The sequence below is a fragment of the Diadema antillarum genome, unplaced genomic scaffold (genome assembly GCF_040938485.1).
Source record: "Diadema antillarum isolate AM-2024a unplaced genomic scaffold, OU_Dant_1.0 seq00000659_RagTag, whole genome shotgun sequence".
NCBI lineage: Eukaryota > Metazoa > Echinodermata > Echinoidea > Diadematoida > Diadematidae > Diadema > Diadema antillarum.
Genome location: NW_027271571.1, coordinates 88,223 through 114,159, shown reverse-complemented (window position 1 = coordinate 114,159; position 25,937 = coordinate 88,223). Strand labels below are relative to the sequence as shown.

The window sequence follows — 25,937 nt, the reverse complement described above, 5'->3', positions numbered from 1 at the left end:
CATGGGTCTGAAGTCGTTACCACACTGGGTGATTTCAAGTTTGGTGTTTTTTATAATGCTAGTGTGAGTGCTAGTGCTATCTCAGCACTAGCACTGGCAATAAAACCGAACTTGAAATCAGTCGGTGTTGGGAGGTTGACCTCAAAATTATGATGAGTTCTGGTTGCTGGTGCTGGGCCAGGTGTTGAATGTTGTCTGCTGAACCGTTAGCAATTTCCATGGGGTTTTTTTTTTCATTGGCTAACACTAGCCTCTAGGGATTATCATCTTTGTCATTTCAAATTCGGTGCTGGTGTTAGCATTGCCATGCGAGACCCACACTCACTTCCATAATAGATGCACGTTTTACATTCAAAGTCTATATGTGACCCTGCACCTCAAAACAAACAAAAAGTCGCCAGACATGAATTTTTAGTTAAGACCATATTCTGAAAGAGCATACTTTAAGCTTTTAAATGATGTATAACTCAAATCAAATGGACTCTCCTAACCTATCTAAATATTGGAAAGAAAGCACAAACTCAGGAAAAGTGTGAACTGAGAAAAGAGGCTCTGAAGTACAGTGTATTTTCAAGCACTTAATCTTTACCAAACCGTACTGGCTGTGCGATGAATGGGACAAAAAACAGGAAGTAAACCATCAGAGTAACAACAATGAAGGGATTATCAGATTAAACTGAAATTAAGCATGCCTCATTAACACATTCTGTTCATAATTAATGCCAACTTTCAAAGCAGTAGCACAATCTTTTCAAAAGTTATTAGAGTTGAAAGTGAAGAGTGTGGACAGGGTTTTTCAGACATGAAAAAGGGATTCTAAAGACACACCTAATCACACTATTCTACCAAAAATGTTCGAGATAAACTGCTAAAAAAGCACACTTTCCTGCCCGTTTTATGATACCAAATTTTAGCATAATGTTAAAGAAAACCCGCTCTTTCAGAAAATATGAAAAAGTCAAGTTCAGCTAGGTTGACCCATTTCACTTAATTTCAGTCCTCACGCAAAATCAGTGTGTGTGACTTAATGTTCGTTTTGAGGTGCACGGTCACATATGCTAATGCAATGGTGGCCCACGTACATATAACGTACATGAATACTCTAGACCTGGCTACATAAATCTGAGCCTGGGAGCAAAATTAAATTGTTGTACTGCAAAAAAAGCATGGCTGCATCTGTTAGTATTTGACTGTAATCATGTGCGTTCACATTTTATCGCGGTGCTGTGATTCCAACACCTAGTGCTGGGGATCGATAATTTTGATCAGTAACGTTGCATTTATCTGACTGTCGGTGTTGGAGCTCGATTCAAGGCACTTGGATGGGAGCTAGCACTAGCACCGAATTTGAAATCACCCACTGTATGGTCAAAGTCTCTGTCATGTGTGTAATGCTGAGTGATAGTCGGAAGAGACCAACAAGGGATATATTTTAGCACCATCTGCTGGCCAGGGGTAGAATTGCTGAAAAGGTATGGTGGGCATTGTTGTTTTCACTTTTAATGATGGCTATTGATGTAGGGTTTAGCTTGGGTACCAATACCAGTATCTCAAGTGTGATACAAGATGGATTCAGTGGTAGATATAACTATAAGTTCAGCTCAAGCTACTTTGAGCAACCACTGATAGCAGGGAAAATATTTGTTATGTGCATTTCTGCAGTTACATAAGATGTCTGTCTCTTAATAAAATGATCCTATAAACTCCTAAAGAGAGGCAAGGTTACTGGAGGAGAATTTTGTGACAACTCACTCATTGACTCCTGGAGCTTTGCTTTCAATAACTGGAATTTACAGAAGAAAAGATATTAGCATTCTCCATCATGCAGAATATCCTAAACTCAAAGTTACACAAAAACCTTATACTCCTGATACCTATGTAAGTATGCTTTATGATAATATTATATTAGTGTACATTTTGTAATATTTGTCAAGTGAAGCCATGTCTACCAACCCAAATTTCTGAAGAAACTGTAAAATGCCATTTACACAATGGAACCTCATGGCCAGAAAGACCTTTGGACCATGATTATTACCATTTAATATGAGGTTTCTTGTTATGTCAGGGTAAACAAAAACAACAATGACAACAACATACAGAGTTGGAAGCTGCAAAGGGATTTTGTTATTACAGGCTTTTGTAATATCAGACGGTTACACTATGGTGCTTTTTGTTCCACTGAATTTGTACAGTGTATTACTGCAGGCTTCCAATTGAATGCAGATTGTGATTGATTGATATTCTTGTTATTATGTATGAAAGAACCATGTCAGAAAACATTTTGCCAAGAAATTTTATTGAATTGTGATTAAAAATATCATCATGCTTGTATCTACATTTTTTTCTCTAGGTCAAAACTCTTCATATATTTCTCAATTTATTGCCAGACAACTCTTGGTGGTCTATGTCTTGTGATGGGTTGTATCAAGGTACATATGGTGTATGATTGGATATTGCTTGAATGGTGTGTAAGGTTGATAAGGATCAATAGTCCCTTCATTCCTATGCATCAAGTTCTATGCATATGAATGTGATTAAGTAAATATCTTATGAAACAGTTCATGTACAGTTAAGGGCATTATTTATCATTTGCAGATGAAACAAAATCCAGCATTAGTGTGTCAAAATAGTTCTAAATTGTGAGTTAGGGATAGAAACAACAATGTAAAAATTTGAGTCAGTACAGTCAGTGTTAAGTATTGTTTAATATACAAAATGTAAACAATAGTTAGAATATGATAAAAATGTTTCTAGAGTAAACCATCTACAGTTATGGTTTAAAGAGAAAATAGTGATATCTGCTCATATTTTAGGATTTATTGCAAAATTTTGCATGGTAGGATGTTTTGTGATACAACTGATCTACACATATGCATCAAATATATTACCCTGAACATTTTTATAATCACTGCTCCTAATGGTAAACAGGACCTTTAAAGCAAGCCTCATATATTTGCTTCTTTCTCAGACTGGTATTGACAGAGAGGGCTTGACACTTTCTTCCTCCCCACCCCCTTTGTATCTTTCCATCTGGAAAAAACGAAAGCATATTTAAAAGCATGCATGTATCTCCTATGACACACATTAAATAGCAGAAATACAGGGTGATCTCTTGCGATGACAGTGTATTTATGGTGGTTTTGTTGTTTTGTTTTTTTTTGCTACTTGTGGAGAATGTTATATAACAACAACAAATCAAACAGTACTGAAAGCTAGATTGTCATTGCATAAGTGTACCAGTTCCTTTCATTTAAATGATACACATCTATATGTATATTTTTCTTCAATATTTTTTGCTATCAAACACTTGTTTACTGTCCGTAGGCAGTTTTGGGATGTGTGCGTACATGCTAGCTTACGTTCTCACTTTCTAAATGCAAAACACTGGACATCCTTGGTTAGTAATAATTTTTGACATGTAGCAGTTTTTTCTTTTCTTTTAGTGGATTCTATTACAGAAAGTTTTTTTTTTTTTTTTACCGCAGGCATTGAATGGAAAGGTTTGTGATGGCTGTGAACCTTGTGTGTGTGTGTGTGTGTGTGTGTGAGTGTGTGTATCAAATAAATGAGGAATAGAACCCAACACCAGTCGTGGAAAAGAGGAAACAAAAACAAAAACAAAGATACAGTTTACAATCTCAAGTGATACAAAAAAGAAAAAGAAAAGGGTGCTTAATCATCAGAGCAGTAAAAATTCGGTGGACAATCATACTTTTACTTAAATTGAACTGGCATGATGTTTATTCTACCGATATTTGGATATTCTTACTCATTGTTGTTAAGAATTTTTTGTTTTTTTTGGAACAACCGAAAATAGTGTGTTGCCTCCCACCATTCTACCACTACCACATTCAGCGGCCCCTGCACTGTATTCTTTGAAATTACATAAGGAGTGCTTATAAAATGCTAGGATGCTAATACCATTCATTGCACTGGGTACAAGGAACCTATCGAGCATGCAATACAATGACTACGCCATGTTTCACCCCCCCCCCCCCCCAAAAAAAAAAAAAAAACAACAAAAAAAAAACACCAAAAAACAAGAGAAACTTTGTTTTATAAGCTGCGAACTACTGACAAAAGCTAAGTGTTCCTTGCGGCTGAGGGAAAAGAGAGATACCGTCAAATACATACAAACAGCAACGGATTGAAAAATTGCCCTTCATTGACGTGAATTAACATCGATTATTCAGTGTTTTGAGAAGTAGCCATGATGAAAAATCCTGGGCCATACATACAAGGATGGGATTCGAACCCAAGACCTCCTGATTGCTAGACAGGCGCCATATCTACGAGACTATATACCGAGCTTTCGCCCGATAGCCAGTGACGGTTATATTCCGAGTTCTAATGCAAAGACTGCTTTCGACGAACACGGCGCCTTTTGTCATTCCCATCACACACTGGTTGAATTTGTTTCTTCTTTTGTTCGCTTGTTTGTCCACTTCCCGGGACTCGGAGCTTGCGATTGCAGTTTGCGCATTAGCGGGGTGTCTTGCCCAAATGCCCCATGTGAAAACCAACTGATCACCAAAAGGAGACATAACATAGAACTCTCTCTGTCATTATATGCAGAGTACATACCGCCCCGTGCAGAGGATTGCGGTGTTCACAAATAGTGCTGGTAAAGACGAAACGATTAAATCTATACTAAATCCACAGGCGACTGTACTTCATTGAAACATTAGATGACAGTGGTGTTTTTGAAGCGTTGGTCCTGAAAGGTTTAAATGAACCCTGAAAATACATGTTATACTGTAAGAAACCTTACCTTTTCATTTGTCGAGTGTTTATTTGCGTTTCAGGATCTTCTTAAGACGTGTTCAGACTTTAAATTCAACCATACCCTCCGTCCCATGTTACATGTGTACTTTATTCTTTAATTCGTATTCATGCAATGTGTTTATACCACCTGGGAAGGAAAAGTTCGTGACGTGATATGACCAAAGGGATTCTAGACATGAAGTCATAATACTCTTCCCTTTGAAAGACAATTGTCGGGCGACAATATTCATGTCTGATTTTATAATGACCTGCCACTCTTTAAGGAAGATATCTCTTTATCATGGTAATTACATTCGCCATCCCTACTTCTAAAAGATGAGCGCTACATACAATAACGGTAAAGATCCGGGGATGCGCGAATGGGGATTGCGCAAAGATTGATGAAATGAAAAATGGAAATAGTCGACTGGATATGTCCGGACACTAGTCTCACACACAAGAACTTCTTGAAGATTGTGCCATGTCAGTTTTATTTACCGAAATTAATCGGAAAAGTGCTCAGATCGGCTTTCCAGGAGAGTATAGTATCAAACACTTTCACAACATGCGTGCAGGTATCTCAAAGTTAAGTTTTTGCACATATTTCTGGAATGGATTGACTTCTGTTTTATGTGTTTTATCATCAGGGCAATTTCATTTCATAAACAAGCAAAATATACCCGACATTACTATGTTTTCGTTCACATGAATGAATTTTCAGATTGCCCAGAAAGATGGCGGCATAGAAACACAGAGGACAAACGCACAAATTCACTTGTGGACGAGAATTCTATTGTGCATCCCTAATACTTATAGCTTTTTCAGTGATTATAGCCAATACGAATTCCGTCTGGAACCTCCTTGGTATGACACGTATTGATGATAATTATGTTGAGATTGTGATACCTAATGAAAGGTAACTAGAGACATGGGGGACAGCAGTTTGAAATCAGTTATATATCAACAGAGACAGCTTAAAACGGCAGCAGTGAGTACAAATTAATTTTTAATCAGTTTGATACGTTAAAAGACCTTTACATGGATTTTCGCACTGAATTACCCTTCATATGCGAATTCGACATGCAGTGGAAAGTAATAAAATGTTAATGAGATTCAATCACACTGATGTTGAACACTTCTTTCTACGCAATCATTCACATCACACGAGTACTGTTCACGGATATATGCAGTCATGTAGCTTATTTGAATTTTTGCCATCCTGATTACATGTGCTGAGCATGTATGCAAAACGTATATCGCTGAAAGACTTATTTAGTCCTGAGGGTTATGCCATGAGTTTTAGTGCAATTAATTGCAACGCCATCATAGATCCACTAAAATATTTATTTCCCATTCAGCCTTAAAAGCAAATAATACAACAAAAAATAATTGAGATTTGAATCAATCTATACGGTTGACAGGTCGCATGCGTTTATGTAATTATATAAACAAATCTATTTCACGGACACAACATAAGATAACTTTAGTTGATTAGGTAGTAGAAAAGGAAAGGAAAGGCAGTCTAATGATAAAGAAAAACTGTAATACTAGTAGATGCAAAGGGGGATGAACTTACGAACATTTGAAAGCGACAATACATGTTTGAACAATGCACCCTTAGGCCCGTATTCTACTGTAGACCAAGGTTTAAACCCATTTTAGACTCACCTATGGTTTAGCTAGACCCGAGGTTTAATTTTGTATTCTGCTAGCGAGGTTTAGTTAAACCCAAGTCTATTTCGGGTTTAAATTAAACCCGAAATAGTCTTGGATCAAGCCACCATGGTGCCCTCTAAGGAAGAAGAAATTCTCCCTCTCTGAGTACTTTTCTCTCCGCAAATCCACTTAAATTTATTATTGGCAGTGTATCAGCCACACGAGCGTGAATTTCTTGGATTTTGAATAGTTTTTACGGGTATTTATGTCGAATAAGGGCATGCTGTATTTTTGCTTGCGACGACTCGTGAAGCACTGTACATTACTGTACAGTTTGTGTACGTGTGCGACGCACATCACAGGATACATGGTAAGCGTACTAGTATATAGCGTAGCGCTATTTATATTCCTGGCCTGGCTAGCTAGCTTTGAATGGTCAGTAGTACCAGCAGAGCCGCCGCGCCGGCCGGCGGCACGGTTGCTGTGTGCGCTGGATGGGACATGGCTTTTTATGTCGATTGAATCGTGAGTTCGGAATGGATTGGCGATTGATCAAACCAGGACTTTGAGGTAGGAAATTGAATAAAAGCTTTTCTCTTAAGATTGTCAGTTTATAAAAATGGAAACCATTCTAAAATGTAGAAATAGATAGCAATATCTAGGCCTATATCAACCCTGTCTCGATATACATACCGTACTACACTAACCTTAAACTTTTAATAGATCTAACGTTAGTCCTAACGTTATAATAATGTACTCTAGCTATTCGAATAGGTTCTACTAACGTTAGTAGGACCCTACTCCTAGTCCTAACGTTAGTCCTACGATCTAGGTTCTCACTGTTTATTATAGTCTATCTATGCCAAATCGACCTCGGCCATCAGGCTCGTTACACTCTAGTCCTACATTGAGTTCTTGGTCTAGTCTTCAGGTTATTTTCATCGTAAAGTTTAGACTAACTACAGGTAGTAGTATTTCTAACATATACATTGTAGATCTCGAGTCTCTTCTACGGTGTATAAGTGTACAAGTACTAGATCTAGTACGTAGTAGGCGTATCTCGTGTGTACACGCGTGTGGCCAGCAAGCTAGCTGCTGTACGTATCCAGCCAGCCACTCGTTTTGTGCCATTGGCATTGATCTGTGTGCTGGTACCCTTACCAGTCATCGTTAGACTCGATTTAAACTCGAAATAAACCTCCTCCTGGGTAGGTTTAATTTAAACCCAATTTAGACCACAGCTGGACTTAGTAGAATACAAATTAAACCTGGGTTTAAACCTGGGTCTAAACTGGTGGTTTAAACCCAGGTTTAAACCCCAAAAACCCACTTTAGACCCAGGCGTGGGTTTAAACTCGGGTCTAAGTTTTTAGCAGAATACGGGCCCATGTGTTCAAAACGTAGACACGAGTGTCACTTTACGCAAAACGCCTTCAGTGTTCACAAACATTGTGTAGGCCTATCATGTGAGAGAGTTAAAATGCAGTCGTTACTCAGTTCAGTATCCCATTGAATCAGTAACAACGCCTAATATACATCTTTTGATTGTTTGAGTGAATTGAGTCACTCATATTCAATGATCCGTTAATGTATTAACTTATTTCTCATTCTTTCGATTCATAAGTTCGACTTGTTTAAGGTTGGCCTAACACACTGATGGACACAAACATAAAAGCACACACCTACGCAGACACACAATTTTTATACAGTATACATTTTTGTTAATGGATGTAGGAGGTATATAGTTGTTGTTTTTTTCTATCTCTCTACTTATACTCTACATTGTGATAAAATCTTTAGTGTATAGTACGTGAGACAAAATGACATAGTGTAATTTTACATTCAATTATTTATCTTTTGATCATTTCCTCATTTTCAAGCAGGATAAAACTGATACATTATTTTGTGATTTGCACAACGTGAGGTATATAAATCATGTTTAATACAATATTTTTCATTTCAGTTTTATGATACAAAGAAAAGACATCTAGACAATAACATTGGCTCTCCTGCCACCGCCCAATAGTTACATACATTGTACTTCTGTTACTAAGTATTATCTTCGTTCTGAGTGTACTCGCATCAGGGAGGTGGAAAGAGAACCACCTCCCTGACCGTATCATTCCTATGTGCGTAATGCGTCTGCTTTTTAGTCAGAGTATTAAAGAGAATATCCACCCCAAAAATAAATAAACTCCAAAAGAAAGGGAAAAATCCGTATAAGAACGTTCCAAACGTGACAGAAACTGGATGAGAAATAAGGGAGATATGCCATTTTGAAATTTCAGATATTTTCGGAAAACATTTCTTGACCAGTCCTTATGAATATTCAAATGAGCGAGTTGATGATGTCATGCCCTCACACTTTTTCATGTATGTTATATATAGAATTCTGAAAATTGTTATTTTCAGCTTATGCAGGTAAAAGCATATTCTCTTACCAAAATATATAAGAGGTAACATTTGTTCTTTTTTTATTATCATTTGGGTCGTTTTAAGGCAAGTTTTATATCTATACAGCTGACGTGTGAGATTTTGTCATTTCTGTATATGAAATGAATAAGAAATTGTGAGAGCATGATAATCAACTTGCTGATTTGAATATTCATAAGGACTGGTGAAGAAGTGTTTTAAAAAATTAAATTTTAGAACGTCATGACTTCCTTATTTCTTATCCTATTTTGATCATTTTTGCACGGTTCTGTGGGTTTTTTTTTTCTCTATCTTATGACATTTATAAAATTTTGAATTGATTTTTTTTTTCTTTAATCGTGAGAGGGTCTACAGAGAATGGCGTCGATTGGAGGACACTGTCGAGAAGGCTCAGTTGCTCTCGAAGGCTGGGTTGGTGTACTGCTCTGTCTCTTCCTCGCTCTTCTCTTTCCGCTTCTCTTTCATCTCCTCTGGGGCATACACCTCCTTCATCTTCTCATCCTTGATCGTCTTCTTCTCGTCATCGCCCTCATCGCCGTCGTCCTTCTTGAAGAATTTCTTGTAGGGCAGGTAGATGGCCGCGATAGCGATGCCCTCGAAGAGCGTCATGAGAAAGATGAGGAATGGGACGCGGGCCGCCAACTCGGCCTCGGGATGTGGGTAGAAGAGCGAGATGATGCTCGTAGCCATCAGCGCGTTTTGCACACCTTCACAGCAACACAAGGATGCAATCATTCAGGACAAAATGACATTTTTGCTGTTTAGTGTGTTTTGTCATAACTATGCGATAAGGGAGGAACCAGAAAGTGTGATGAACGACCAGATAAATTTTACTGATCCTTTAATTTCGAGTATGAGTAGACTTGATAACTTGTGCCCGCTATTCCGTAACTATTTGTTTTATTCGCCCAGTCGACAAAATGAGATATGGATGGAAACGGGTGACAAAAAGTCAAGAATTGGCACAAATCTGTCATGGTCTACACATTACGTATATTGTCATTTCGCTGCTTGAGAAGGATTTGCCTTACTTTCAGAGAGTACAAATACCTTTTGATTTCGCTTTGAACATATTATATATCTTATATTCCCTCTAAAATCCTGAGGCCGTATTGCCAAAAACTCTACTTGCCATTGGATTTAGTTTGACTCGTTTGTGGATATCGAATATTATTAAAGATCTAATCAAAATTTCAATTCACACAGATAATACTATGTGCAAGAAACTTGGCTTTCGAGAAACCGCATTCATACAAAGAAATGATATGTATAGTAACGTACGTCCTGCACATGAGGAAAGAAAACACACAAATTCTCTCTCAAGTACTTTCACTAATTCGGATAAAAAGTGAATTTACATCAAATTGTTTAGTTCGTCGCTTCGTGACACTACTGAAGTAAAGCCCGTCCCTGTCAAACTCACCTGTTTCCAAGGAGATGGTGACGATGGCGGCATTTGGCTTGATGCACGTGATCTTGGAAATGACGCTCCCACAAAAGGCGCCGCAGAGAGGCAGAAGGAATGCAGCCACGTAGACGTTCCAGGGAGCAGCGAAAATGTAGAGCTGGAAGGGAAGACTGGTTGCCAGGGTGATGGCTAGAACAATGGTGGACACTGGTTTCAGAAGTTTCATGGCCTTGTCCTTGATCGAGGGCCACTTATATCTGATGATGATGATGATTATAATGAAACAGCATTTATATAGCGCTATATAGTTATCTGTGGAAATATTCAAAGGCGCCCGGCTTCCACAATGCGTCACACAGCATACACAAAGTGAAATACACATTCGAACGAGTAGTATATTTTGTTTTATTCGTTTGGTTGTTTTTTTTAAGAAAACCCCCCAATTACTGGCAGTAACAATAACTTATGGGAGTTTTCTCAGTAACAACCCAAATACTCTTCTGGTAAATCAGTTGTATTCATTGTAAAACGATTAATTTCAACTATGCGGTTTTTGTAATGCTTCTTTTGAGCAAAGGAATTGAATGATGACAGTGATTTTTTTTTATTTCACCCGAGTTTCATTCATGTGTCTATAATGTGATCTAAAGAATTGTACATGAAAAGTTTAAAACATAAATGATTATTTTGGTGATACCACAGAGAAAGGACTCCACAAAGCAGTTTGCAGACAGGGACTAACGTGGCAACATACCAGGAAAGGGGATAGGTTTAAGTATTACATTTTACATTTACAATATGATTTTGAAATGTATACTTTGTATCATCATTATCTTTCGTTGGTTGGAAATATAGTGAATCGAGTTGAAATGAACTGAACTGTTTATAATTATTTTACTATTATAAATACATTTCCTAATTGGGAGCAGGTGGCAAAATCAAAACCGATAGCTGAAGCTCCTATTATCTGAAAACAAGACAACAGAATTTCGGCCCTTTCAGTTTATATTAAAGCAATATGATAAATTGATTTTTGTGTGCGAGATCAGGGGATTGGTGAGACCATGACGATGTCACAACATTTACTTTGTATAAAAATGTGTCTGACTTATGAATTGTATTTGCTTTGAAAACTTGAAAATATGAAACTTTTCGATGTTATTTTGTTCTCAAACTCTCGTTTCAGTATTCGCTGTTCTGTTTATACGCATTTTATTAAGACATTAAAGTCAGTATAGAGTGTATTTTGTGGAACCTTTTGGTTGTTGTTGTGTTTCTTTTATTTCCTTTCTTTATCAGGGGTCAAGAGACATCAATTCTCTGAGAATGGAACGAGCACTCAATGCCTCAATCTCTGGGATAAACAAGCTTTACGCCGGTTCATCGTGCTGGGTCGTGGTGGGACATTTATCTGCTTATTGTGTATTGCGTGCAAAGATATAGGTCGAAACAGTGTTGGCGTTCGAAGTTTGAATCAGTGTAGCCATTGATCTGTAGTCTCACTGCTAGTATAATATCACCTGAGGCTGGTTATGGCAAGAGACGCAATTATTTTTAAGAGGTATACGCAAAAACAAACACATAATACAGTAACCATAATAGACTAAAAGAAGACAGGAAAGAAATAATACCATGCATGAAAATCATTATAGGCCTACCTTTGCGAAACTGTACCAGTCGCAGCCTTACGTGGAGTTTTAGATTATGGGATGACGTCACTGCCTTTCAAGGTTTCCATTGATAACGTTTGGATATTAACAACTAAACATCAACACTTCAGCATGTCACAGGTTGAATTGCCAAAATTCATGAAAAAACTGGCACATGGATACGCCAGAGACTGTAACCATGGTAACCACCTACCGGATGATCATGCCGAGACCAATGGGAATGATGAGGATGATAAGTTGGATGGCGATCTCGACGAAGGGTGTGTCCAGCGACTCGTTGTCGTCGGTCAATCGTGTAGTGTAGATAAAGAGGTTGAGGGGCATCATGCCCATGGCCAGGACATTAGAACAGAAGGTCATCGTCAGACTAAGTACGTAGTCCGCATCGAGAATCACGCTAAGTGTGTTGCTCAAGTACCCACCTGAGAAGAAAAACGAAGACATTAACAAAAGTGGAATATATAAATACAGTATGATATATAAAATATCAGCAAGGACCAATCAACACCCCTCTCAGCACCCCAGCCATATCTAAACTTTACTTGCCTTTCGTGAGTGACAAATCAGTTCTGATTCGTCAACATGGCTTTCTCGACGGTTTTCATGCCTTCAAGCTTTGCCTTTATAACATCCTAGTGACTTCTTTTAGTAACCATTCACTTTAATCGAAAATAACAACGTGATGCACGTTTAGAGTGGCATGTTAAAAAAATGATTTCTTAGTATGTTTTTCACTACATTGTGACAAAAAAAAGAACAAATAGAATTTTAAAAAATGAATAACGACTGTAAGAGTGTCATGTCTTATCAGTCACTGTAAAGGCAGCATCTTATTTTGAAGAAAAAAAAATCAAATCAAAACTTTGTTTTCATTTTCCGAAAAAAAAATCGTTAATGGTGAATATACATTTCACTCTTTACGTACCAAAAACGAAGAATGTGGATACTTTGTTAAATGAACACAGTATACATTAGCGAAACATTGCAATAGCAATAGATAATAACTCATTAAGCGAACAATACGTAATGTACTTGAATAGAAGGGACCTATAAAAAGGCAATGCTTCTGAAGAAGGAAATCAGTACAGAAATATATAGGTTCGGAAGCCCACTGAAGAGACACGGAGTGTGACAACAGACACAAGAAGAACAACAACAAGAAAAACATGAGGCACGACAACACAACTACTTGAGACAAGACTAACATGACAGCAAGGCAACATACAGACAAGTAACTACGGCTGAGACAACGACCTGCACAAGTAGGATCTACTGAGAAATAATTGTACAACATGAAAAGTAATACATGGAAGGAATAGATTTGAAATCTTTATGCAGGAAGTTCTGAAAACATCGACCAGAATAAGTAATACGTAAGTAATACGTAATAAGTAATAAAACTGTTGATATTTGGGAAACATGATTACAATCGAAAATTGACGGAAGTTAATTAACATAATGCATATCCGAGTACATGATTGTCTTTATAATTTTTGAACAGCTAGAAGCAAACCATATATTTGTATGAGAACGTATGAGAAAAGTGCAAATGGTATAGAAACCTTTCCATCTCCATAATAACACTAGAGTCTGAATTTGGTGATTATTGCCTCCTGCTAAAATTACAGGATTACATAAGAGATCAGGAAATATCAAGCATGACAATATCGTAAGTACTCATTTTTTAGGAACATGAAATTTTGATCTCTTAATCACGTCTACCTTAAGCGAAATAGTCTGGCAAATAAAATCAAATGTACTTTTCAAGAAGGTTTATTGCCTACAATAATTCCAAGTAATTTGAAATGTGATACACTTTCTAAACAGTCTCTGTTCACAGCCTTATTTGGAGTGTTGGAACTGAAAAGTTTTGAAAACTTTTGACTCATGAATACCAACACAGGAATGTGACAGTTGTGTAGGTGTTATGACGAAGAGCAACAAGGAATTCAACAACAACAAAAATGGCCTACTGATGGTTATGTTTCTAAACATGGCGACGGGAGCAAAAATATTTGAAACCTGCATGGCTAACATCGAAATCATGTATAGTTCAAATGTATAATGTAATAGGAAAAGCCAGGTAAAGCCCTGCACCAAACTCCCTTTCCCTAAGCCATGTGTTGTTCTTTCACGAAATGCGATGAAACAAAAAAAAAATACTGTTTTTATTCCGTTACATGGGTTTCTAAACGATCTTCGTGACTTCAAACTTTGCTTGTATACAGCCCGTTGGCTTCTTTCATTCTCTTTAGATTTGTTAATTGTTGATTTGCATTCGTTGCATTCTGGCATAGATAAATCATTGTAAAACAAGGTTAATTTTATGCTATTGATACAGAAAAGAGTCATACAGGTATAAGGTAGATATTCAGACGACTGAAAAAAAAAAACTTCCGAAGGACCCAATATTTTGAATGATCTGGACAGATAAATAATTTAATCACCACCTCTTTACTCAGTTAAGAATAGAATCATTTTTCCCCTCTTAAGTCATATCGGGTGCAATTTTCTTTACCATGCTGGGCTTGCTATGTATGCACTTTGCATTTTCTCCATCGCATTGGTCTCATCCCCTTCTCGCAAATGATCACGCCGCTCTTTTGTAGGTTAATGTAACGGACAACCATTTTTTTTTCATATTGTTTTCTTTTTATTTCTTTGACTTAGGCATTTACCCACTTCATAATTTGCCACTCTGTACCACTGTTAATTTCACGTAAGAATTCGCTCTACATTAGTTTCTGGGAATGTACGTCATAAACAAGCATAGCTTCTGCGGAACTTCTTCATATTTCACATAAAACATTAAATTCTCTTATTTGTTGCATTCGACAATTCACTCATTCAATTTCATGTTATCTTTACGGTTACTCGTGAAATGTGGAACATGGAACAGAAAATTGTAATAAGTGAAAATGAGAATTACATAATGCATGATTTACGAGCTATCGTTGGCATGCGATGAAATATGTCCTTCCTCAGTTTTGTTCTTTGCTGTGCGATCTCTTTTTGAAACCCCGAAAAAAAAAAAATAAGAGTGGTTCGAACCAGGTGGTGTCATGCGTTATCAGTCACTGCAAGAGAATATCTTATTTTCAAACAGACTTTATGCACATCCTTATTTGGAGTGTATAGGCACACGTCTGTGCGCCATTGAAGAGTTTTGAAAACTACGCCTTACATTGTCAACATGCGTGTTTTGACGTATAGCACAGAGGTGAAAAAAAAGAGAAGTATATCTTTTGCATTGCTCAGATAACTGTTTATTAAAACAAGGCGGAATGCGCGCTCTGTCAATGGGACAAATACTGGCATGCGCCTAGAGATATGAGACAGGAGAAAGGTGGTGCATGAATTTTAAATGAATACGATTTAGAAAAGAAAATCAAAATATAGGCAATGACAAAGAGAGTTTCATGGCAATCAGAGAAGAAACGATAAACTTTGTTGAAATTCAAAGTTAAAAAGGAATTACGGAGAAAATATCAGTGCTGAAACACATCGTTCCACTGTGCCAATGTGACGTCACGTCCTGTTGACCTCCTATTTAAGACATACTCACTGACAAACGTTTTTCAACAATTTTCTCTGACTGCTGTGACAAATGGTGTGAAATGGATGAAATGTAGTCCTCTAGATACATAGTCCCAGAAGTATGAATCTCATGCATTTTTTTAAACCTAATGTCGTCAACGCAAATAGCTACCTTTAAATATATATATATATATATATATATATATATATATATATATATATATATTTATTTATTTATTTATTTATATCGTATTCCCTACGGATCGGCTCAACTCTCAAGTTGTCTTTCGCTCTCAAAACCATTTCCCATGAGATAGATCACGTCTCTGGTGCATGCTAGCCTTTGAGTTCCACAAAGATAATATTATACCAAATTGCTGTGGTTTTTTTCCTCCCTCGGTATATCCCTGTTCGTTTTATCTCTCTGGCTGTCCAAGGAGGTACTGCTCGCCTAGTACCACCTTGGGCTTTTCAACTTTGGCCGCAACTTTCATTCAGCTTCTTTAGTGAATTAATTTTCACTCATTTTCCAAGAGCGTTGAACATGTCCAAGCTCGCAGACTTCTATATAACAATCGAATACGACTGAGACGCTGCCAATCTACAATACTAATACAGTTTCACTATTAAGGCCTCCGGGGCACCAGACACTGGCATATGTGCATGTATTTTATGAATTTTCCACATTCTGTTCATGAGCAAACTAACTCCCAACATCCACAAACAAAACGAAGCACAGCAAAGTCGTAACTCGACAAATTTATATTCAGAATACTGATTTTCCCTGGTTAAGTCGCCATTAAATTTTGTATGGCACGTCGGTACCTTTCTTTGATTTGTCATAGAAATAGATAAAGAAAACCAGGCCTTCCTTCGGTCAGAGCCCCCCCCCCCCCCCCCCCATTTTTTCTCATTTTAATGCCAACTTATAACCCCCACATTGATATCAAAATCCAAGGTATGATATCCTGGCCATTTACGACAGAAAAAATATATGTCCCTTTTCTTCGTCCGATAAGTCTCTCCGCGTTTCAGACTCTTGACTTTTCACCCTGTGGTTCGATGTCTATCAGTTTCCATGCAACTATCTTTATCGTGTTATATGATAAAACCTTCTAAGTGCAAGGAAATGAGAAGGGACGGACGAGATGAGAGAGTGAGGAAAGAGCGAGAGGAGAGAAGGAAAGAGGCAAAGAAGATAATTATAAAAGAGAGAGGAAGAGGGTCAGCCGAGAGGGAGGGGGAGGGCAACAAACAGACACACAGACAGACAGACAGAGAAAATGGAGGTGTTACCCGGACACGACCCGTCGAGGACAAGGCCGATAGCTGAGGCGCTGTCGAGACTGAAGGCCTTGGCCAAGCCGAAAGCGAGGGCAGGCATGATGAAGAACTGACACAGCATGCCGATGAGCACGGCCCAGGGACGCCGCAGTCTCTCCCAAATGAGCTTCAAGTCGATAGTCATCCCCATGGTAACGAAACTGAGGATGATGATGCCTAGAGTGACGTAGTTGACGATGACGTAGACCGGATTGGGAACAAGATTCGTCTGACAAATACAAATGCATAATTACACAGGTCAATCCTTTGTACTGATCACACATTCCTTCATTTTGTCAATTGGTTGAATAATCTTGTCTATCAGATTTTGATCTGTACTGATTTTTTCCTTGTGTTAACTCTAACTTTAAACAAAGAGACAAGCAAAAACTCAAACAAGTGGTTGCGGTGACTTTGATTCTAGCATTCTAACATGTTGAGTTCTACTGAGGGAAAAGGTGCAACTTTTGAAACACGGTTATACTGCGGAATTGTGGAGAATAAGGAGGAGGAGGATTATGAATTAGAGGCGGACAGTAATGGGCAAATGTTTGGAGAAGAAAGATTTTGACAAGGCAAGAATAGCATACTTTTGTAGAGGTCCAAATGGGTTTTAGCCTGTTTTTTATGTGTTTTGTTTTGTCTTGTCTTGGTCTTGGGGGTACTTGTACTTCACCCTAAAGGTCAGCTTACATTAACGCCAGTCTTGCCAGTCTCATACGAGTTTGTTGCCAATCTTTGTATTCATATGAAGCAAAATAACTTGTAATTTCAACGATCGTCTAAAGTTTCGCTGTTATCGCTCCCCCATCACTCCAAGTCATGTTAACGGTGTGTAACCGAAACCTTATCTGAACAAATAGCCACGATCTGATCGTTGCAAGTTAGTGAAGCTGAAGACGGTGTATGCATTCTCTAACTTTCTGCAATGTAGTATAATTCCTGATTACCCTGTTTTTCCCACGATTTAAGATCTAAGTCAATTGGAAACGTGATAGCAAAGCAGCTCGACCCCTCGTCTGTGCCTATGCATATGTGTGTGTTACTTTATACTGTTTGTTATTTTGATGCTAACCCCGTTACCCCCTGACGACAACCGAGACAAAGGTTTGCAGACCAACATGACAATGCTTGAGGGTAAAGTCAAACTCCTATGTGGGCGGTTTTCACTTCGTGAGAGGGGGAATAAGAGGACATAGGAAGAGGAGGAGGAGGGGGAGGAGGAGAGGAGGAGAGGATGGAGGGAGAGAGAATGTGTAGAGGGGAGGGGCTGATTAGAGGTGGACAAACTGGACTTTTAGTTGTTTTTATTTCATACACCTATTATTTAAGAATGGGCAAGTTCTAAAACAAAGGGAACATGAGGGACAGGAAGAAGTAGGAAAGAAGATGAACGAAGAGATGAAAATTAAAGGAAAATATGATGAAGGAGTAGGAGAACAAACAAATAAGGAAAGGGAAAACAAAAACAGTAAATGATAAAAAATAAGATTACGACGACGAAGAAGAAGAAGAAAAAAAAATAAGAGAAGATAAGAATTCGTTCTTTCCGCACTATTGAGGATCAATACACTGGTATAGGAGAAGGGGGAGGGGAGGAAAGGATTTAACATGCAGGGGACGCGGAACCGCAGCCTGCACCTCCCCCCCCCCCCCACACACTTTTTGGCTGGTCAAAAATAGGGGAACAATAGGGAAAAAATCACAACATGCATGAATTTCTATAGGTTCCGTCCTAAAATTCTTCCCATGTAAGCGGGGCCCCGGGGGGCTCCTGACATTTACAATTTTCACTGGTCATAATGGCTAATAAACAGTTCGGGTATATTATTAACTATTTCAGATAATCCCTGTTCTCTCCCTTCCCCCTAGAGATTTAGATTCTGAATCGAACAGCATTTTGCCCTCCTCATTTTGACGCGTTGTTGCTTGCAATTGCCATACCGCCATGTCCTACTGGGATAGAAGATGGGATCAGATATCTGAAAAATGATTATTCTTAAAATGTAAGAGTCGCTTTACATTAGATACCAGTGATTTTTTTTCTTTTTTTCCCCTGTTTTGCCTCTGCCCGACAATCGGTTAAAACGAGGATGATGCATGCGACTACAAGTGTGTACGTCGTGATGTCAAGACGGAGGTTTGGACCTTTGTGCGAAGTACGTGACCCATTTTCTCTCAGGAGAGCAAATGCCACTCCTGATTTCAGAACATTTGACGAAGCTTATCGCCTGTCTGTATTCAATTATTACTGCTCATACTGAACTTTACAGGTAAAGAAAGCTTAGTGCAGCTCCTGTCACAATATGGAGCTGTAAGTCCACTTGCAATGACATGTAATATATGCCGCGCGCAAAATATTAATAATATAACTAATAAAAAAAAAACGGTTCCCAGTTGAAGGTGGTTAAATGTTTCATGTAGTTGTATCGATTTGAATAAAGCACAGTGTGTGTCTGTGATCTTATAGCAAATTAAATGGCTGAGATGGACAAAGGAAACGTGTTTAGATATGGGAGTCTATAGTTGTTCACGAACACAGTGCAGAGGATGAAAGGAAATATTAGAGCGAAACATCTTTTTTTCCCCTGCAACACTATCGATGGACTAATCAAAATTGTTGGTATCTGCCTCCCTAAAACATGTCATAAACCAATACGAGATCACTCTCCCCCGTAAAGTCATTCTGCCCTTGATTGTGCTGGTGCACTTCGCAGCTCAATTGAGCGTCTTCGAGAAGAAGATGACTTACTGTAATAGACTGGAAATGTATCAATTAAACATCTTTCAAGTCTGTGCAATGTCACGAGGAATTGTGGGGATGGTATATTTTTGGTTGTGATCGGGTTTAGAAACCACTTATGAAATAAGAAAGAGCATACAATTCTAAGAGGAATTCAAAGTTCATTTGATTAAAATCGGTTCTGAAATGGCTGAGTTATCAAAAACAAAACAAAACAGAGTAACAAAGTAAAACAAAGGTAACCTTATAAAAGGTGGGTCCCACCTTTTATTAGGGTTGCTTTATTTTGGATATCTCAGCCATTCTAAAACCAATTTTCATCAAATAAACTTTTAATTCCTCTTAGTATTCTATACTCTTTCATATTTCACAAGAGGCTTCTCATTATCTAAAAAAAAAAAAAAATGCAGCCCCATTTCAACTGAAATCATACAAGCCGGCCTTTTAATGTTGATTGTTAGTCTTGACCTTACGCCAGCTGTAAGATGTCTTAAAGCAAACTGTACTCTAAACTCTTAAAATGCAATAAAGTGCACACCGTATTCAAGTTGACATTGGTGAAAAGAATAAGACCAGAACAACAGAATGGTTAACACTTCGGAAGCTAGACTAGATTTAGGAAAGTTATGAAATTTGCAAGTTACACTGGCTTCTCTTAAACGAAAAGCAATTTCGATCGCAAACACGCATGCAAATTAGCTTGGTTGATCACACCATCAACTATTAAACAGCAGACCCATTGGTATGTTATTCAATTCAATTCAATTCAAATGAATTTATTTGGAATTTTCTGCATTGAATATATATTACAAATGAAATACAGTCATTTCTTTTTATTTTCATGACAATAAAACATACAGTGTGTAGGCCCTACATCCGAACATAACTGAGATATACGTGTTCACATTGAAGAAAAGAATAAGAGAACACGTCAATTGGGAACCACTCGATAAGGGCTTTTTACACTTGCAAATTTTTGCTTAGTCCCGTACCAACGGTGGGGCTAAGGGGGGCCTTAGCCTCACCGTTGGTACCGGACTTTCCTTAGCCTACTTTCTGTTTACACTTGTTTTTGCCGAAGTGGGCTAGCCCCACCGATAGTCCCGTACTATTTGGCTCTGCAAAAAAGCAGGGTTAGCACCGCAATTGCGGTGTCAAGCAAGCGAGTGTAAACAGAACGAAGAAACAATCCGGGGCTTAAGCGACGGAGACGAAGTCCGACCCCCACTGACCGATCAGAAACGAGGTAATCAAGTGCTGCCGGTGCGTGCGTGTACTTGTACAGTGCACAGTGTAATCATGAATATTTATGTGGTTTGGAAAGTACGGGACTAAGAAATACGAGTGTAAAAAGGTCAGTTTTCTCTTTAGCCCAGGACAAGAGCTTAGTACGGGATTTATTGGCGAGTGTAAAAAGCTGAAAAAAATGATACGATATTAACGATAGTCCTGGGTCAGAGAAAGTACGGGGTTAAGAAACACAAGTGCAAAAAGGGCTGACTGAATTATGGCGCATGTATTGGGAGTTTGAATGCAGAAAACTTAGTCAAATAAGCATATAACTTGAATATACGACATCCTTAAAAGAGAAGAAAAAAAAGAAAATGGGCAAAAAACATCATGTATACTTATCGAAAACAAAAGAAAAGAACCAAAAAAAAAAAAACCCAGAGTCATTGGTATGTTATTAATCAAGATATTGACCCCCAAAAAAATGATCTGTCAACTACACTCTTTTCCCAATGTCAACAATGGAAGGTTCTTTTAAACAACAACAAAATGTTGATGCAACGAGATATCTTATTTTTTTTTCTTGTCGACACATAAAAGTATAACACAAGAGATCTGTGTATATACGTCAATGGGACACCTGTGTGAGGCCATCATTTCACCGTCTCATTAGCTTTCCGAGAAGTAACTGCAGTGTTTCGTAAAAACATCTTGAATTTTAATGTGACACTTTTACAATGTTGTTTGTTTGATTCTACTCTGATTATCAAAACCAACCTATAATTGCTTTTTATCAAACGTACAATAGTGCTAGCAAGAGGGGTGGTCTGTGTATACATTCTCTCCATATTAGTTTATTTCCACTTTTAGTGAAACACCCAATTAACGAAGAAAACAAAATATCTAGGATGTAAATGAAATGAGAAACCGTGACATTTAACAGGAAATAAGATATTCTACTCAGAATTTTGTACAATGATAGCAATATCTGATTGACAAATTTGATTGACGTACTTATTTACGTCGATGTAGGGCAATTTGTCAATCAGTTGCAATGAAAACTTTTATAGTTTAGGTCCCATAAAAGAACTCTCAGGCAAATCTTAATATGGAAAATTAAAAAAAAATCTACAACAACAGCGAGCAAGCAGTGAAGACAAACAAAAATATACTAGAAGAGGCAGAAGGGAAAAGAAGTAACTTACTTTAGATAATGTCTTTTAGTCAAAAAAAAATCCTTCGTACCTTAACCGTGGTCGTACTGATCTCGAAGACGGACTCTCCCATTGACATCAGCACGGACAACTCTGAAATCGAAATGTGATTTCCGCGTAACGTCACCTGCATTGTCTTTGGGTAATCGTCGGCTGGAGAAATCGCGATCGTAGCATCGGAAGCGTTAACCACCTTGAAAGCAAAGTCGCTGGCGCTCAGGAAAGCAATCGTTGCATTTTCGGTGTCGAGGTAATGAAGAATCGTGAAATTAAATGTTTCCTCGCGACCTGTACGACCAATTACGGGTGTGTGAGATCAGAATTTTAAAAAAAAGATAAACTGATATGAAATTATGTTCATTAACTCTGTCTTACATAGATAATGTATCATAATAATGTAGTTTTAATAGCGATGCTAAAATTCACAATGAATTCCATCAGTGGCGTGATATACCCGTTTCGTCTCAGATGAACTCTTTAAGCGATTTCCTACGTGTCGGGCTTGATACATGTTGATTTTCTACTTCAGAAAATTAACATTTAGGACGTCATGCACGTCACTTTCATTGACACAGGGTTCGTTGCTAGCTCTCACCCACAATCAAATAGATCTTTGGAATTAATATCCAGAGTTCTAGGCCTTACCAATCGCAACTTATGCGTAAGCGGTTCATTCTTTTAGTTGTGAGTGTCGTTTTATCCCTTTTTAAATCTCAATTCACATCAAGTTACAAACAATAAGATTGATTAAATTGCTATGCCAAGAGGGATACCTGACATTTCATGTGTTACTCGTCTTTAAATGACCTTACATCAAAATGTGCAGAGAGCCGCCTTTCAGGTTATACTACTTTCGCTTAGATAAAGGAGACCTCCGAATGATTTTCAGATTTTTACATTTGAACAACTATAAATAAGTTGTACTGAGGACAGAGTTTAAGAATTTGTAATAATTGGGATGAAGAATAAGAATATTTTCAAAATTTAGAACAAATTGCAATGATCAAGGATGATGACATGGCCGAGTCACCACAAGAATGCATGAGTTGGGGCTCAAGGAAGCAGAACAAAAGAAGAAGGCATGCATAGATTATACACAGGTGAACTCGCAAGGCAGCGGTTTTGTAATGAAATTACACTGTTACATTTCTGAAATATGTGAACCTCCTATGTCATCATCCTTGTTCAGTGTAATTTGTTTGAAGTTTTTCAAAGTATTGTTTCTCCGCTCAAGAACCACAATAAATGCCACAAATCTATACATGGAGTTGTTGATTTATGTAATACATGATGTGAAATTATGAAAATCGTCTGGAATGTCTCTTTGAGCAGCAACTACACAACTTCTTTGATGTTGAAGGTGAAGCAGAAGTGTTTTGTCACACTCGCTTTCTACGTTACCCTCCTATACTCACCCTCAGTCAAGTAAAGTACTTCCGTATCAAAGGTGACATTTATGAGAGCCAGCTGTTGTTCCGATGCCTCAGTTGCGTCAACAGCCGAGACTTTAACAGGAATTAAAATCACAAGGAGCGAGAGAAGGACACCGACAAGAACTGGAATGCGTGAAATGGGATTCATCGTGGAGGACGCACTGGATGCAGTTGCCATAGTAACGAATCCTACCTGTGAAACAAAGTGAAACAAATATCAAACCCGTGATGATATGAAGATATTGGTTGGCAATAACAGTAGCATTTCGCATTTACTGTCTGTTTATATCAGAGAATCTCATGTTTCTAGTTTTCCAAAGTAATCATGGTAATCTTGCAAAATGTAATCGAAAGGACAACTTCGACATCCTTTACACATTCTCGTTCGAAGTCGAATCGTCCTTGTGTTTTCCCCATCGTTCGAGGTTCACTCGATTCTGATTATAATGGCCTTTTCCTCACGAAACCATGTTATCTGCCATATGTCATAACCGCATCTGTCAGCAGAATGTAACCCTACTTAACATGCATTATTTTCGTCTTGAAAACAACGATAATAATAAGAACGATATATCGTCATTATCATCATTGTCACAGTGATCACCATGTAAACTCACATTACAATAATAACTGGTGTTGTTGTTCTTATCAATTTAAATGTCACCATCATCATCATCATCATCATCATCATTATCATCATCATCATTATCATCATCATTATCATCATCATTTCCTTGTGTATTGGTCCGTCTTAGACGTTATTGATGATTCGCATGCTGTCTCGCTTGTGATAAAATGCAAGAACTGAAAATTTTAATAGGACCTACTATTCCGTGGCCATGCCTTTGCCCCGCCAAAAACCGCCAAATTACTACGTCATCGTCAATGACTATGGGACTTAATGCCCACACCCCACCCTTGGAAAATTGAATATCCCTTGAAGAAGCAGATAATTAACCTATATATTCGTCACTCAAACAAATATCACATACCCTGAAAAGGGTACGTACAACTTTTTACAAACACAGTCGGGTTTGTTTGTTTGTTTGTTTGTTTGTTTGTTTGTTTGGTTTTTTTTTTTGGCCTCTACTGTATCAATGTTAACATTCATTTTGGAATCCTCGGAAAGATATAACATAGGAAAAGAAACCCTCACAAAAGTGAAACTATTATAAAGCAGTTTCTTTTAAGTAATCATCGAGAACGTAATTAATCGTAATCATTGAAAACAGTTGATGAACATACGCACACACACACACACCTATTCACACAGATATATGTGGGTATATATGTATATATATATATATATATATATGTATATATATATATATATATATATGTATATATATATATATATATGTATATATATATATATTTATATATTACTATATAGAGTATATGTTCTTAAGTTTTTCATCTTTTCCCTCAACCCCATTAGGTTTGTTGGGTTTTTTCCCTGTATGTGACAAAGCCAGAGCACACTTTTTTATGAGTAGCAAGGGTTGCTTAGATTTTTGTTTTTCGAGATGGGGGCTGAAATATAAGCCTATTAGTAGCAATCCCCACCATTTTCAACCTGCTACCTACTAATCCATTGTTTCATTATACAACGTTGATTGATTCCACGGACATAATTTCGATTTCACTATTTTTATCATGCAAATGTTCATATCCAGATGTAAACATTTAAAGTAGCGTGAATATTTGAACCAAGTTGTGTTTATGATTGTATGTGATTCTGTTGGAAATGAAAAAAAAAATGAAATGAAAAGAAATAGAATTTAAGCGAAATGGACTAATATTTCGAGAGCTATTAATGAATGATGAAGACATCAAGGCTCTCGTAAAGTGCTCATCTAAGTAATAATGGTAATTTGCCTGTGATGTTACTTAACTAAATTCTTTCAAAGTTTCAGTAATCAATGTCTTCCTGGTCTATGATATACATTTTTATTTCCAAGAAAGTCAGACTTTCTTCCTAACTGGTAACTTTGGATCATGGCTGACTTGTCCTTGTCCTTGACATGACACACCCTTGCTTACATGAAAATTGTTAGTTTGCACTTTGATTCAGGAAAATCATTTCACCTTCCTGGTCATCCTTTGTCTGTTATGTGAAGAAGAGAAAGACAGGCAACAGAGAGTGAGAGAGAAAGAGGGAAGGAGAGAGAGAGTGTGTGTGTGCGCGTGTGTGTGCTGAAAACGAAATGGAATGAGACACTTTTTTTTTTCAATGAAAATAATGTGTATAGAATATCCGCTTACATCAGTATTTCTAACTGCTTAAAGCTACTGGGAGGCTTGACTTTGGCTTTGACACAGGCTTATCTAATTCCAGCGACATCTTCAAAATAAAACTGATTGACTTGCCACTCGCGGAACATAACAAAAAAACGAATAAAAAATAGTTCCTCGCATAGACGCAGTTTAAGGATCTTAAGGAGATACCACACACGGAGCTTCAATGCCAACCACACTTTGGACGAGAATAACAAGTAAAACCATGTTTATAAAGACTTGTAAAAT

General features: G+C 37.7%; 1 protein-coding gene across 1 annotated transcript; it reads right to left on the bottom strand.

Moving 5' to 3' along the window:
• Window positions 1-9,243: 9,243 nt before the first annotated feature.
• LOC139736631 (ileal sodium/bile acid cotransporter-like) lies at window positions 9,244-23,589 on the bottom strand. The gene is made up of 6 exons (XM_071647382.1): window positions 23,394-23,589; window positions 22,010-22,266; window positions 16,765-17,020; window positions 12,125-12,353; window positions 10,277-10,518; window positions 9,244-9,560 (listed from the first exon to the last, which is right to left on the bottom strand). Exons 1-6 carry the CDS (start codon window positions 23,587-23,589, stop codon window positions 9,244-9,246), a joined length of 1,497 nt encoding a protein of 498 aa, XP_071503483.1.
• Window positions 23,590-25,937: the final 2,348 nt, after the last annotated feature.

Excerpts from the sequence above, each read along its gene's own strand:
- LOC139736631 (XM_071647382.1), bottom strand. The coding sequence starts at position 23,589 with ATGGCAACTGCATCCAGTGCGTCCTCCACGATGAATCCCATTTCACGC. Across the intron at positions 17,021-22,009 it reads TCAGTACGACCACGGTTAAG|ACGAATCTTGTTCCCAATCC; the intron begins GTACGAAGGATT and ends TGTATTTGTCAG. Across the intron at positions 12,354-16,764 it reads CCTCGACGGGTCGTGTCCGG|GTGGGTACTTGAGCAACACA; the intron begins GTAACACCTCCA and ends TTTTCTTCTCAG.